Source organism: Oncorhynchus mykiss, chromosome 11 (assembly GCF_057628025.1).
Source record: "Oncorhynchus mykiss isolate SJ-2025 chromosome 11, ASM5762802v1, whole genome shotgun sequence".
Taxonomy (NCBI): domain Eukaryota; kingdom Metazoa; phylum Chordata; class Actinopteri; order Salmoniformes; family Salmonidae; genus Oncorhynchus; species Oncorhynchus mykiss.
The window spans coordinates 47,307,942-47,324,347 of NC_143032.1; the positions used below are offsets into that span (position 1 = coordinate 47,307,942).

Here is a 16,406-nt window from a genome sequence, read left to right on the forward strand (position 1 = left end):
AACTAGGGGGCAGTATTTTCATTTTTGGATAAAAAACGTTCCCGTTTTAAACAAGATATTTTGTCACGAAAAGATGCTCGACTATGCATATAATTGACAGCTTTGGATAGAAAACACTCTGATGTTTCCAAAACTGCAAAGATATTGTCTGTGAGTGCAACAGAACTGATGTTACAGGCGAAACCCAGATAAAAATCCAATCAGGAAGTGCCACATTTTTTTAAACCGCCTCATGCCAATGACTCCTTATATGGCTGTGAATGAGCTACGAATGAGCTTACATTTTCTACGTATTCCCCAAGGTGTCAACAGCATTGTGACGTCTTTTTACGCATTTATGTTGAAGATTAGCCGTAAGGGACCACATTTAGCAAGTGGTCACATGATGGCACCCGCAGAAAATCTTTTCCAATCGCTTCTTATGAGAAACCAATTGTCCCGACGGATATATTATCGAATTGTTATGTGAAAAACACCTTGAGGATTGATTCTAAACAACGTTTGCCATGTTTCTGTCGATATTATGGAGCTAATTTGGAAAAAAGTTCGGAGTTGTAGTGACCGCATTTTCCGGTCGATTTCTCAGCCAAACGTGACGAACAAACGAGAGCTATTTCGCCTACAAAAATAATATTTTTGGAAAAAAGGAACATTTGCTATCTAACTGGGAGTCTCCTGAGTGAAAACATCTGAAGTTCTTCAAAGGTAAATGATTTAATTTGATTGCTTTTCTTATTTCCGTGAAAATGTTGCCTGCTGCCAGCAGAGCCTAGCATAGCATTATGCCATGATAAACTTACACAAATGCTTGTCTAGCGTTGGCTGTAAGGCATATTTTGAAAATCTGAGATGACAGTGTGATTAACAAAAGGCTAAGCTGTGTCTCAATATATTTCATTTGTGATTTTCATGAATAGGAAGATTTTGTAGGAAGATTTATGTCCGCTGCGTTATGCTAATTAGTTTGAGGCTATGATTACGCTCCCGGATCCGGGTTTGATAGTCGCAAGAAGTTATTAAACATGTTGGTATTACAGACTCGGACAGGGAGAAGTTGAAAATGTCAGCGAAGACACTTGCTAGTTGATCAGCGTTCGCTCGCAGAACACGTCCTGGTAATCCGTCTGGCTCTGCGGCCTTGTGAATGTTGACCTGTCTAAAGGTCTTACATTGGCTGCGGAGAGCGTGATCACAAAGTCTTCCGGTAAAGCTGCATGCATGTTTCAGTGTTACTTGCCTCGAAGCGAGCATAGAAGTAGTTTCACTTGTCCGGTAGGCTCGTGTCAATGGGCAGCTCTCGGCTGTGTTCCCTTTTGTAGTCTGTAATGGTTTGCAAGCCGTGCCACATCCGACGAGTGTCAGAGCTGGTGTAGTGCGTCTTTATCTTAGTCCGGTATTGACGCTTTGCCCGTTTGATGGTTCGTCGGAGGACATAGCGGGATTTCTTACAAGCTTCCGGGCTAGAGTCCTGCTCCTTGAAAGTGGCAGCTCTAGCCTTTAGCTCAGTGCGGATATTGCCTGTAATCTATGGTTTCTGGTTGGGGTATGTACGTATGGTCACTGTGGGGATGACTTCATCGATGCACTTATTGAGGAAGCCAATGACTGATGCGGTGTACTCCTCAATGTCATCGGAAGAATCCCAGAACATATTCCAGTCTGTGCTAGCAAAACAGTCCTGTAGCTTAGCATCCGCTTCCTCTAACCACTTTTTTAAAGTGATCTAGTCACTGGTGCTTCCTGATTTAAATTTAGCTTGTAAGCAGGAATCGGGAGGATAGAATTATGGTCAGATTTGCCAAATGGAGGGCGAAGGAGAGCTTTGTATGCATCTCTGTGTGTGGAGTATAGGTAGTCCAGAGTTTGTTTCCTTCTGGTTGCACATTTAACATGTTGATAGAAATGAGGTAAATCTGATTTAAGTTAACCGGCATTAAAGTCCCCGGCTGAGGGTGTTCTTGTTTGCTTATGACGGAATACAGCTCATATCTCGGTGCCAGCCTCTGACTGTGGTGGTATGTAAACAGCTGCAAAGAATATAGAGGAAAACTCTCTCGGGAGGTAATGTGGTCTGCAGCTTATAATGAGAAACTCTACCTCAGGCGAGCAATGGCTCAAGACTTCCTTAGATATCGTGCACCAGCTGTTGTTTACAAAAATACATAGACCGCCGCCCCTTGTCTTACCAGACGCCGCAGTTCTATCCTGCCGGTACATCGTATAACCAGCCAGCTGTATGGTGATATTGTTGTCGTTCAGCCACGACTTCCTGAAGCATAAGATGTTCGTTTTTAATGTCCTGCTGGTAGTTTAAATCTCCCTAAAAACTCGTACATTTTATTGTCCAAAGATTCCATGTTTGCGAGCAGAATTGAGGGGAGTGGGGTTTTATTTGATCGCCTCCTACTCCTCAGAAGGCATCCCGCCCTCCGGCCTCTCTTTCTCCGCCTCCTCTTCACGCAGATCACTGGGGTCGGGGCCTGTTCCCGAGGGAGCCATATATCCTCGGGCTCGTCAGAATCGTGAAATAAGAAAAAGGATTCTGGTAGTCTGTGGTGAGTAATCGCAGTCCTGATGTCTAGAAGTTATTTTCGGTCATAAGAGACGGTAGCGGCAACATTATGTACAAAAATAGTAACAAAATAAGTTACAAACAACGCAGATAAACGAACAAAAAAACAGTCGGTTAGGGGCACTAAAACCTCTGCCTTCTGCTCCAGCGCCATTTTTAACGCTTGTCAAACAAAGGAACAACATAAAGGCTCTCAAGGCTCTCATAACTACAAACTAACAGTCCCTCTCTGTACTCCGTGCCATCCATCTTAACCCAGCTGGTAGAGTAAATGGCTTTCTGCATAGTGACTACAAAAAAGAGAGACCAATCAGAATACAAAGAGATAAGGCACCTAGGTGGCAACAGAATGGGTCTGACCCAAATCAAGCCACAAGGGTTCAGTTACGAAAATACATCAGACAGTTCATATATTCACCTTGAATGATGAAATCTCCATAAGAGAACTCAGGCTGCAACTTCATGAACTTCTTGCATTTTTAGTATTGGACCTTCACCAACATGTGAACTGCTGCAAAATGCAATTACACACAATGTAATATTTAAGTGAAAGTCAGTTGCAAACATTTTATGGTGTTGCTGTAAAATAAAGAAACAAATCACAAAAAATGCCCCCTTATACCCTTTCCCCTTTGTCTTCCCTGGTGTGGATCAACCATTTGTTCCAAATGCCACTTTAATGATGTAACAGGTGTCTGCTTGCCTGCTATTCCAGTGAAGTCAACCAAACTAGCCAGCTATCTAACTAGCTACAAACAGTTACCACCACCACTCAAATCTATAGGAAAGAAACTGGCCAATACATTTCAAGCCATATTGGATTGAACAACAAGCACACACAATAGACATGTTAATCTAAATGACAGAGGACAACCCTGCCACGTGTGCTAGCTAGCTAACGTGAGCACTAAATTACAAGACGTTGAGGTCGGTGTTGTAGCTAGCTATATAGCTCGTTAGTTATCTAACCATTTTTGGCCAGACAAACATTCTTAGTTTTATGCGTTTTGAAGAACAAATTAGTAGATATTAGCCATGTTGTTACCTTCCATTCCCGGCTAGTTACATGCTGCACCAAACAAATCTCAAATTGAGCACACTAGGGCACACCCCAATTAACACCATGCACCTGCTGCACCACTAATGTTAGTTGGCCTCGTGAACTCAACACGCACATGGTTGAAATAAACTAACGGTACAGCCTAACTCTGATCCTTTTGGATTTCAATTCATTTTTCTCAAATCAAATTTTCTCAAAGTTTGCTAATTTTAGCTAGAATCCAGCCTACAGTAGCTGACATGATGCAATTTTCCAGATTTGTGACCAGTTTTTTTCTCTGGCCTCTATTGATTTAGTCACCCTAATTATGACCATCCTACATAGGTAAAAACTCAAATAACATTTGAATGGATTATGATAGAGACATAAGGTTTGAACAAATAATTTTCTTAGAGGATTATCTACAGAATTAGCATATCATTTTAACCATTAGTCAAAAGATGTGTTTTTGATTGTACACCCTACATTCTGATTAATGAACACCCACACTCAGGGAGAGCCTAATTGCATTTTTTTTACACAATTGTGCAGTGCAGGTCTGTGCAATGCCGCTGGGGGTACGCAAAATAAAAATGTGATTCACATTAAAAAACAATTGAAGCCCATTTAGATTTTCCAACATTTGCGTGAGTTTTTTTCTCGCCTGAGTAGCCTCGATTCACTGCCAAAAAATGTAACCATATAGTGTTCAGCGGGATAAAAACACATTGTCAAATACAGGTAGCCTAGTCAAATAATTAACTTCCAATCACATTAACCGTTACTCTTTCACAGGAATTCCACTAATGGTCCATATGTAGCCAAACGTAGCTGCTAATCATTCTGTTTGCTAGAAAATTGATTCATGGTTAAGAAAAAGTAAGGCCTACATCCATAGAGACACATACCAGCTCTACTGGTAGTACTGCTACTACCAGAAGTACTACACCTGTCGATGACACAAGTTGTTCTGCTTCCACGAGCACATCCAATGCTAGCATCCGTTATTCTACATTTGTTGTTAGCCCAGCTAGCATGGACACTGACAGTTGTGAATCTGATGCAGCCGAAGAGCTACTGCCCCCTTACCCAGGAAAGGACCAAACAACAGACAGGGACGTTGGACCATCGAAGAGGAGCAAATATGATGAGAACTACATTGATTTGGGGTTCACTTATATTGGGAGTAGTGCCTTTCCTCAGCCACAGTAAGTTATATGTGCAAAAGTAATATCTCACAACTCGATGAAACCTTCACTCTTGCGCAGACATTTAGAAACAAAGCATGGCAATTTGGAAAATAAGCCGTTTGAGTTTTTGGAGCGAGAATTTAGACGACTTTTGAGTTGTAAGCCGTATAAAAGCAAGATATACCATAAATAAGAAGAGGCTAGAAGCATCTTACGTGGTGAGCTACCAAGTGGCTAGGACAGGCAAGTCCCATACTATTGTGGAGGACTTAATTCTTCCTGCTACCTCTGATATGGCTGGGAAAATGCTGGGGGAAAAGGCAAAAAAACTATACAGACAATGCATTTATCAAACAACACCATTTCACGACGCATCAGTGACATGGCAGTAGATGTTCTGAAACAATTACTGTTTCGCATACAAGCCAGTGAATTCTATGCGTGACAGCTGGATGAGTCAACAGACGTTCTGGGCCTGGCACAGCTCCTTGTATATGTCCGTTACGTTTATGAGGGGTCAATTAAGGAAGACATCTTCTTCTGCAACCACTGGAACAGGACAACAGGAGAGGACTAAAAAAACAAATACTGGACAGCTTTGTGACATCAAATGGACTTTGGTGGGCAAGATGTGTTGGTATCTGATGACACAAAAGTCATGACAGGGAGACATAGTGGAGTGGTAACGTGCGTGCAAGCAGTTTCTCCCGATGCTACTTGGGTACACTGCAGCATCCCCCGAGAGGCTCTTGCTGCCAAGGGAATGCCTGACAGCTTGAAAGACGTTTTGGACACTACAGTGAAAATGGCTAATTTTGTTAAAGCAAGGGCAGCGACCATGTACAGTAATGCTTTTACAACATACAGAAGTGTGCTGGTTATCAAGGGGCAAAGTATTGATACGTTTATTTGAATTGAGAGACGAGCTTAAAGTTTTCTTTACTAACCATAGTTTTCACTTGTCTGACCGCTTGTATGATAACGAGTTTCTCACACGACTGGCCTATCTGGGTGATGTTTTTTCTCGCCTGAATGATCTGAATCTAGGATTACAGGGACTCTCTGCAACTATATTCAGTGTGCAGGACAAAATTGAGGCTATGATTAAGAAGTTGGAGCTCTTCTCTGTCTGCATTAACAACATCATTGTATGATTTTTGCGTGCAAATGAACTCAAGCTCAACTCAAATGAACTCAATGTCAAATGTGATATAGCAAATCACCTGAGCGAGTTGGGTGCGCAATTACGCAGGTCTTTCCTGAAACGGATGACACAAACAACTGGATTCGTTATCCCTTTCATGCCCTGCCTCCAGTCCATTTACCGATATCTGAACAAGAGAGCCTCATCAAAATTGCAACAAGCGGTCCTTTAACATTTTTATTTAATCAGCAACTGCCAGATTTCTGGATTGGGCTGCGCTCAGAATATCCTGCCATGGCAAATCGTACCGTTAAGACACTGATGCCCTTTCAACCACGTACCTATCTGAGAGGCACAGACTGTGTGTGGGAAATGATTCAAGACTGAGACTCTCTCCAATACAACCCAACATCGCAGAGTTATGTGCGTCCTCATTAACCTGTGGTGAGTTATTCACAATTTTCAATGAACAAATAAGGTTTTATATGTAAGATGGTTAAATAAAGAGCAAAATGATTGATTATTATTATATTATTATTTGTGACCTGGTTCTATAAGAGCTCTTTGTCACACGAGCCGGGTTCTGACAAAAACTCACACTCATTCTTATGTTTAATAAATGTATAGTATAGTGTGTGTGTGTGTGTGTGTGTGGCAGGCTTACAATTATGGCAAAAATACAATATTTGAGAGTGCGCTGACCCTGGTGATAGAGGTGGTACGCAGCTGGAGGTTGAAAGTTGGAAGAGGTACGGGACTATAAAAAGTTTGGGAACCACTGGTGTAGGGTTTACTGTTAATGCCATGTCTACTGAGGGAAACGTAATCACATGGCCTCGTGTGTTTAGAGTAAAGAGAGCCTGCCGTGGTATCGCATGATCCCTGATGTCTAAGATATGAGAGAATGGGAGGTGTCTGCATGCCCTCTTCAACTGGAGATTATTATAGTCAGAGGAAATCCTTTAGAAAAACTACTTTCATGTGTCAGGTACATACTGTACAAGTACTCCTAACTATGCATTACATCCAAATACATTGTTCAAAACAGTTACTGTTAGGACATTTCATCCTAGCTCTGTCAGTCATTTCTCCAGCCCCATCCGGCAGCTTCATAGCAGGTGGCAAGGCTGCTGTTTAATTGTTTTTCCCAACTACAGAGTGGCCTTCAATGGGCTATTTGTGCGTTTTGTTTCCAGCTGCTGTCCGAGAGCCAGATCAACATGGTGAAGGTGGTGAACTCCGTGAGTGATAAACTCAACTCCATGCAGAAGGAGACGGGGAACCTGAAGAGCAAGCTGAAGGCAGACCTCCAGAGAGCACCTGTCCGTAGTACTCGGCCCAAAGGCTGCTCCAATGGTAGGCCTATGGATAGTGGCTGGTAAAAGGAGAAATAGTAAATGAGTGCATGGACAACTCTTAACTACCTCATGTCAGCTGTCCCTTGAGCTGCAGTGAACCATATGTTAGATGTATTTTATGTCTGACATGGCTATTGTTCACAATTGCACTAGAGGGAGAAAAAAAGCATAGCTTCATATTGAAATAGGTTTAAACTGTGTTAACTGTTTGCGTACTCTGACATCCCAAATCATTTTTGTACAAACATGGCGTTTCTATAAGGTACAGACAGGATTTTGACAGGGTGTAGTGATGCTGTCTAGGTTGATTCAGAGATAGGACAGATTATTAAGAGAAGAAATTGATGGAGCTCGCTGGTTTAATTGAATAATTTCTATGAGAAATTCTAGGATTTAAAAGTTAATCAGGTTTCTGATCACGCTAGGCTCTAGACCTCGGGACTGCAGTGATATCTTCACCAGTGGCCAGCGAGAGGATGGGATCTACTCTGTCTTTCCCACACACTATCCTGCTGGCTTCCAGGTCTTCTGTGACATGACAACGGATGGAGGAGGATGGACGGTGAGTGTCTCTTTTGTGTGTCAACCTGTGTCATGCCCTACTGTGTAGAAGAAACAATAATGTTTAGGTATGATACCAGTACTTGACAACAATGTACTATATACAGTACATCCACACAACATATGGACAGACAGACAGATGCATGCATCAAACCAATGTTTGTTTCTTTTTCTTTTTTTAATCACAGAGCAGTTAAAAGCATGGCCTTTTACACACTCACTCATTCTTCAAACACATAGGCGCTTTAAAAGCACACTATCAGAAAGGTTCTAACTAGGTCCAACTTTAGGGTATGTTTGGAGAAATTAATTTGTGTTACTTTTCTCATCACTATTCCTAAAGTGTCCTCCAATACTTCATTGCTTAAAAAGCCAATTATTCTGTGCATGAAGGATCACTTAAAAGTACCTCTTTCTCTTTTTTTTCCATAAGAATCACAATGTGTTTCAAATACAAAGCCCATTAACTTTTCAAGTGCCTTGAAGGTAATAATACCCTGCGGATTCTTAGCGTTCTTTCCTCTCTTGCATTTCATGTTCTTTTAGACTGTTGTGTAGACAGAGCATTGTTAGTCTTGCTTTATTTAGAAAGCATTGAACTGATAGTGGGATAGGTCGAGTGGGAGGGCAGTAAAGCAACTGGCACAATGAAGATTGGAACCTCGGCTGGCCATGTTTTGTCTGGAGACGGCAGTGTTGATCACTAGACCAACCTCAAGCACAGGCCATTATACTTTAGATATGACAGCATGACATCAGGTAAAAAAAAGTCCCGCATGAGGATTTATTTATTTATGTTTTAGGGGGTAGATCAGCTTTAATATTGCAGATAGATTGTGGCTTCCATCAACGTAATTGTCTGCATTTCCAATTCCCCATATTTTTAGTTTAGGGTCACTTAGAAATGTCCTTATTTTTCAAAGAAAAAAATTTTTTTGATTAAATTAACGTCAAATTGATCAGAAATAGTGTTTTCTAATGATCAATTAGCCTTTTAAAATTATAAACACTATGTGTTTATTAGCTAACACAATGTGGCATTGGAACACAGGAGTGATGGTTGCTGATAATGGGCCTCTGAACGCCAATGTAGATATTCCATAAAAAAAATCTGCCATTTCCAGCTACAATAAACATTTACAACACTAACAATGTCTACACTGTATTTCGGGTCAATTTGATGTTATTTTAATGGACAAAAAATGTGCTTTTCTTTCAGAAACAAGGACATTTCTAAGCAAACACAAACTTTTGAACAGTAGTATATATATATATATATGTATATATATATAGTACCAGTCAAAACTTTGGACACACCTATTCATTCAAAGGTTTTTATTCATTTTTACTATTTTCTACATTGTAGATAATTGTGAAGACATCAAAACGATGACATAACACATGGAATCATGTAGTAATCAAAATATATTTTATATTTGAGATTCTTCAAAGTAGCCACCCTTTGCCTTGATGACAGCTTTGCATACTCTTGGCATTCTCTCAACCAGCTTCATGAGATAGTCACCTGGAATGCATTAAAGGTGTGCCTTGTTTAAAGTTAATTTGTGGAATTTCTTTCCATCTTAATACATTTGAGCCAATCAGTTGTTGTGACAAGGTAGGGGTGGTATACAGAAGATAGCCCTATTTGGTAAAATACCAAAAGTCCATTATTATGGCAAGAACAGCTGAAATAAGCAAAGAGAAACAAGTCCATTATTACTTTAAGACATGAAGGTCAGTCAATACAGAACATTTCAAGAACTTTGAAAGTTCGAAAATCAATCAAGCGCTATAATGAAACTGGTTCTCATAGGGACCTTCACAAGAAAGGAAGACCCAGAGTTACCACTGCTGTAGAGGCTGCAGAGGATAAGTTCATTAGATTTACCAATTTCAGAAATTGCAGCCCAAATAAATATTTCACAGAGTGCAAGTAACAGACACATCTCAACATCAACTTTTCAGAGAAGACAGCGTGAATCAGGCCTTCATGGTCGAATTGCTGCAAAGAAACCACTACCAAAGGTCACCAATAATAAGAAGAGACTTGCTTGGGCCAAGAAACACAATAAATGGACATTAATGTATAACTAAATTTCTCTAGTCTTATATGTTTTTGGGGGTTATTATCCAGCTTGATTGTTATTGCCCAACAGTAAATAGATCAGGATAACTATTTTGTCAGTTTTAGAGATATTGAATATTGCAATTTCTCATGAGGCATTCTGCACCACCATCTTTAGTCCGTCATATTATAATTATTTGTCGATACTCACCAGCAGGACATCATTTGCCTTTAAAATGGAAGCCCTATCCCGTTTGTGGAGTTTGTATAAGTTCCATTTATTTCCTCGGCTGCAGTCACACTCAATGTCTGCAGAAACCCCCAGATGGCTTGTGCTGAGAGAAGCTGTGGTGAAATGGCCTTTTAAACTGAAAAGAGTGTGATATTCATAACTTCCACAATGCGGTTGGCAATAGCTGAGATAGTGACAGTGCAGTGTTTCCTCTATGACTTGTTGAGGTTTTCAGGGCTCTAGAGTCATCTCCCTTTGGTGTCAGCTTGGTTTAACAGAGGAGTACTTGGAGACACATTCCCAGACCAAAGTCTAATGATCAAATGCTTTCCAAAATCTTAAGAGAGACAAATAGTACCCAGTGATTACAGACCAACCTGCTTCCCACAGATGAGAGTATTAGTTTCTGGTAATTCAGAGACATTTTTTTACTTGACCACATCTCAGCAGTGGGCGATGGAAGGCGAAGAATGGAGCTTTTAAAAGGAATTAATAGTCACAGCGACCTTATTCATCATTGCTGGCCTCCAGCAGTTTTCAGGTGAGGATGCAGACTCCTCGTCTCTCTCTGCACAGCTGAAGATCTGTGAGCTCTGCTTTCCTGACATACAGGAAGGCTGCTGCTTCCCACTCAGACATGCCGCGTCTCACTCTCTTTCTCTCTCTCTCTCTCTCTCTCTCTGCTTTCTCTCTCTTTCCCTCTGTATACTTTTTTCTTCCATTTGGTTGACCATTGTATTGGCCTGATAGCCTCGTGTGAACAGCCAGGTCACCCGTGATACAAGTCAGTATTCGACGTCCATCCATGTCTGACCACGTGGAACGCGGCCACTAGGGACAACAGTGAGCGCTGTCGCCTTCAAGTAGGTTTCTGTTTTGCTCAGGAACTGTGAGTGGGAATGGCAGATGGGCATATGCATCAGCCTGTGATACTCAAAGTTTGCAGGTTCAAATCCAGCAAGAGTTTTTTTTTTTTTTTTAAGCCTATCCCAAACCTTAACCCTTACCTTAACCATTCGGAGTTAATGCCTAACCTTAAGATTTGAGAGTTAATGCCTAAACCTAATCCTGACTTTTAAAATTCATAGTTAAAGCTTAAACTTAACCTTAAAACCACTTCTAAATTTGACTTTTGGGATACATGGATGAACAGCTAATTCTGACGTGAGACTGTGAGAGCTAATTACGTGTGAAAGCCAGATAATATCATGTTTTCACTCTGGTATAAATGATTCGGGAGACAGGCGCAGGAATGCTTAATAAGATTTTTTATTAAGCCCAAATTACGGTGTGCCGTGTAAAGGCATGCGGACGAAGACCAAACAAACACGTAACAAAACACAGTGTAGAAACCCAAAACAAAAGAGCGAGGAGTACCTCGAATAAATACACACATGCACAATGATTAACACACGGGACGAGACCCGTAATCATCTGTGCAATCCACAAGGGCACAGAAGCCAAAAACACACAGCACAGGTAATCATACGCACCAACGGACATTGAAACAATAATCGACAGCACCATGGTGAACAAAGGGCACATATATACAAATACAATCAGTGGGAATAGCGGCCAGGTGTCTGCAATGAAAGTTCCAGAGGGATATGGTGACAGTACCCCGCCCCCCCCCCCCCCCCCCCCCTAACCCTAACCCCCCCCCCCCCCCCCCCCCCCCCCCCCCCCCCCCGACGCAATGACACCGGTTTCAAGGACGATCACGTGAACGCAGTGCGGGTCGATCAGGACCCCAATGCAGCTGCTGAAGCTTTGTCGTCGTCGTCGTACGGGCCAGTTGCCGCTGCCGGAGTTGCGGTGGAGTTGGATGGACCAGTAGCAGTGGCGTCCGACAGACCGGTAGTGGTGGAGTCGGACAGGACAGTTGTGGCGATGTCGGATGACCCAGATGCAGCTGCCGAAGTTGCGGCGGCGCCGGATAGACCAGTCGCAGCGTCGTCGAACGGGCCATTCCCACTGTCTCCCTCAATGGGAGCACAGGTACTCACACATACCAACGAACATTGTAACAATAATCCACCCCACCATGGTGAACAAAGGGCACATATATACAAATACAATCAGTGGGATTAGGGGCCAGGTGTGCGCAATGAAAGTTCCAGAGGGATCCGTGACACATATGACCCTAATGGAATGCATGGATGAAGGTATTTTCCCTGAGGCATCCCTTGCATTGACAAAGTGCAAGAGACTAGCCAGAGTGAGTTGGCAGATGTCACTCAGATCAAAAAATAAATACACTTTGACACGTAGATAGTTTTTTTTTCTCGTCCTTTTCTTTTAAAGAGCTCTGTCACAACGGACCAGTCAGTCATGTTGGCTTACCATCAGCTGTGGGGGTGAAGGAGAGGCCAATAAACTGACCGACTGATTGTAGCCCCATAACCAGGCCTTCTTTTAGATGAGATGCTGTGAAATACTGGGCACCTAACCTGATTGGGACGGTGTTTTAATTCCTAAAATGTCTAAGCCGTTGGGGAAGGGAGTTCTAAACTGACATATGGAATTGTTTTAAGATGATCATATTATGGATAATTTAGCATTGAATAACACATTCAAAAATGGCCAAAAAGACATTCAGGCGCTGCTGACGTTTTCATGAGAACACAATTTCCCGGATGTTTCATGGTCTGACAAACACCGCTCTAGTTCTGCCACCTTTCACCGCAGATGCAGAAGTGCGACGTCAGCGGATTGAGACGCAACCAATGCAACCAAAATATTTTTTTATTTGGTTACTTACATTGACGCGCCGGTGCGTCATTCGACTCTAGGGTGTTAATCTGGACTCCTCACGTTTTTCCACTCCCACTGTGATGACTGTAGCAGCTTGTCTTTGAAGGTTGCTCGAACCCTAGTGGCAGTAGAGAGGTTAACAAACCCAGATCTACCCTATTTACATTGGGAACGTAATTAGTGTGTTTTGACAACCTTGACATTCACTCTTCGCCCATTTCACTCTTGGGTCAGCTTCAATGTGACATGGTTGCCTCTCCCCACTGGCGCCCAGCGCTCAATAGACTGGTGGGTTATGACACTCTAGTGCGCTGATGTGCCTATGAGGGAGTGTCTCAATCAGGACTCTTCATGCACTGGAGGAGAGAGGTCAAAGGTCAAGACCTCGGAGGCCCAGCATCCTGAAATATCTTACACAGAACATGCTTTATTATTATCAAATTATAACCATCATCCGTAGTGGTGGTTGTAGTACTGTAGTGGTAGACAATAATGATAGTATGCCATCTGCTTTTATTCAATTTGATATAGGCCAAGGCCCAGTTGCAGTTGCAGTTGTAAACAGCAGAGTTGTAGTAGTGCCAGTGCTTTTGATACAAAAATGCTTTTGATATGTTAGATTATTTTTTTCCTTTTAAAGAGAAAGTAAATTAAACCAGCCTCTCAGGGAGATGGTCTGACTGGGAACCAGTCATCCAGGAATCATTTTCTGTCTGTAATCAACTGGGGGGATTGCGCCAGCATTACAGGTCCTCACTGTCTCTGGAACGACAGAGCATGGGAATAAAATATAGCAATCCAGTTTCAATTTGACCCTATAATGTTTGACACGTTCTTTTCTATTATAGCTTCTTTCCAAGCTGAGCCCCCGCAGTTCTGCAGTCCTCTCCACATTTTCCATTTTTTCAATAATTGCTGTATTTTTCTGCCTCTCATAGCTTGGGACACGACGTTGGCGAGAACGTGGTCTTATTTCTGATGGCAGACTTTAAAAGGTGATGAAAAGATGAAAGTAACATTAATACCAGAGGGGCAACTCCGTGGCATATTTTCTCCTTTTCCATTGCGGCGGATTGAATTTTACATGACCACTAAAGGGTCTGGAGAAACTCTTAACGATTCTTGGAGTGGCTCTTTTAGATTCTGAAATGAGATGCGACCTTGAGATTAAAGTTGTTTTAAAACAACTGAACCCAGCACACTTAAAGGAAGTGGCTTAACCATTGATCCCGCAGAGTCATGATTTACCATGATTACAGATGGGTTGGAATTGTAATGCAGTTCTCAGTGGGGAAAGATATTAATAAAAAGCACATTTAATCCATATAGGGTTCAAATGTCCCTGTTCCTAGCATTTTATTTTATTTGCTGAAAGGAAGAGAGTTAAAATGAATGGTTTATTCATTATTCATTATGGCTCAAGGTTTGCTGAAATATTTATCTTTGGTATACAGTACAGCGACTTTTAAAAAAAATCAGTAGTGCAGTTTTGTTTTATTTTTCGAGGTTAGATGTATTTTTGATGCACATACCACTTTTTCAAGTGTCCTTGAATTCTTCAGTTCCTGAATTGTCCTTGTATATATATTTTTTTTAACTTTGAATTACCGTCCGGGGGGCCCCCATTGATTTTGTTAGTCACTCTCACTCAGATACATGTATCATATTAAAAACTGCAAATATTTCCCTATGCCCATGGCAAAATGTGTAAATTGCATAAAATTAGTAATACAATTCAAAATCTTCTCTACTCTCTGGATTTTAAAAATGTATTTCAGTGAATTTGCTTTAAATGTGCAACATTTATCCAGCACTATGGATTTTAAATGATGCAATAGCCCTTTTCACGCTGCATTGTTATTAGACCCTGGCTATCAATTAGCCCCAGGCTAAGACTGGCCACTAGGCTAGCTTGTCCTGTGTTCACACAAGCATATGTTAACCTTGGGCTAAACTTTAGCCCTGGGCTAGGATTCACACTTTTATTCCAAATAGCTGGGATTAAAGACAAACACACATGCGACAAATATTCTATCTCTTCCACGCAACCAATTTTTTGCAAATAAGGCATTTATTAACACATTAATTCCCTTTGCTTCTAGCCTAGCATTTTATTTCCAACAGTGATGGTTTGTATAAAGCTGATTTGTCTGCCTGTCCGACCTCGGAAACAATGTTTCACTGGCGACTTGTGATATCGCCCTGGCACAGCAAATACTGTGCACAGAGGAGATATCAACTTTTTTGATCCAAACAAAATCATGCTACTATGATTATGGCTTATCCTGAATGAATTGTGAATAATGATGAGTGAGAAAGTTAGAGGCGGTGGTGAGGTGAGCATGTCTTGGAGATATGATAATATGCATCTATAACTTAACTCACTCATCATTATTCACAATGCATTAAGGACTATCCCTAATCATGGTAGCATCCACATTAACGTAGAAGGGTTTAGAAACATATTCTATTCTTATTTGCAATAAATTCTTATTTACTCCAAAATGACACAATACATTATTTACCATCCATTTCTATAAAATAATCTAAAACACAACCAAAACAAACAACAAATGCATGCAACAAGTTTGTAGAGTCACAAGCTTGATGTAATCATTGCGTGTTAGGAATATGGGACCAAATACTAACATTTTTACTACTTTAATACACATGTAAGTGAATTTGTCCCAATACTTTTGGTCCCCTAAAAAGAGGGGACTATGTATTAAAAGTGCTGTAGCTTCTAAATGGTTCACCGTTGGATGAAAATTCCCTTAAATGTAACCTGTTGGTTTGCATTTTAACCCCATAGTCAATGTATCCTTTAAAGGGTCCTTGAGTACAGAGCCAAAACAACAATAACATTGTCACCGTCTCAGTACTTTTGGAGCTCACTGTAGATCATATGAATTCTTAATGGGTTTGATCATTCGGGACGCCTGGAATTGGAAATCCAATGTAATTTTCATCCACAATATTTGAGCAGTTCATTTCCACAGTTCCTGTCTGAATTGGTTAAATATGATCTCAGCAGTCAATTGAACTTGTGTTACTGAGATGAGGATAAGAGTAGGGGGCCTATGGGGGAAGTGGAGGGGCAGTGGGTCTGCACCCATAGTATCTCTAAGAAAGTCAATTCGAATGTGATCTAGATGAGAGTGAATTCTCCACGCTGGTGCACAGACTGCTAGTGCACTTCAAAGTGTATTATCTCTAGTAGCATGTTCTACATTATTCCAGATGAGGCGAGATTGCCTTTGCAGACATTAGAGGTGCTCTGCGTTGGAGAGTATTGTTGGATCAGTGCATATACAGTGTATTCGGAAAGTATTCAGACCCCTTGACTTTTTCCAAATTTTGTTTAGTTACAGCTTTATTCTAAAATGTATTACATTCATTGTGTTCCTCAACAATTTACACACAATACCCCATATGAAAAAGCAAAAACAGGTTTTTATACATTTTTGCTAATTTATTAAAAATAAAAA

The 16,406-nt window shown here is 41.2% G+C and overlaps 1 protein-coding gene across 1 annotated transcript in view; it reads left to right on the forward strand.

Moving 5' to 3' along the window:
• The window catches only part of LOC110535735 (fibrinogen C domain-containing protein 1), a 163,220-nt gene that overhangs the window by 56,998 nt on the left and 89,816 nt on the right, over positions 1–16,406 (forward strand). The window contains exons 3-4 of the mRNA XM_090190221.1: positions 7,142–7,301; positions 7,729–7,865. Of these exons, the coding sequence (XP_090046347.1) occupies positions 7,142–7,301; positions 7,729–7,865 (297 nt within the window). The remainder of the gene's footprint in view (positions 1–7,141; positions 7,302–7,728; positions 7,866–16,406) is intronic.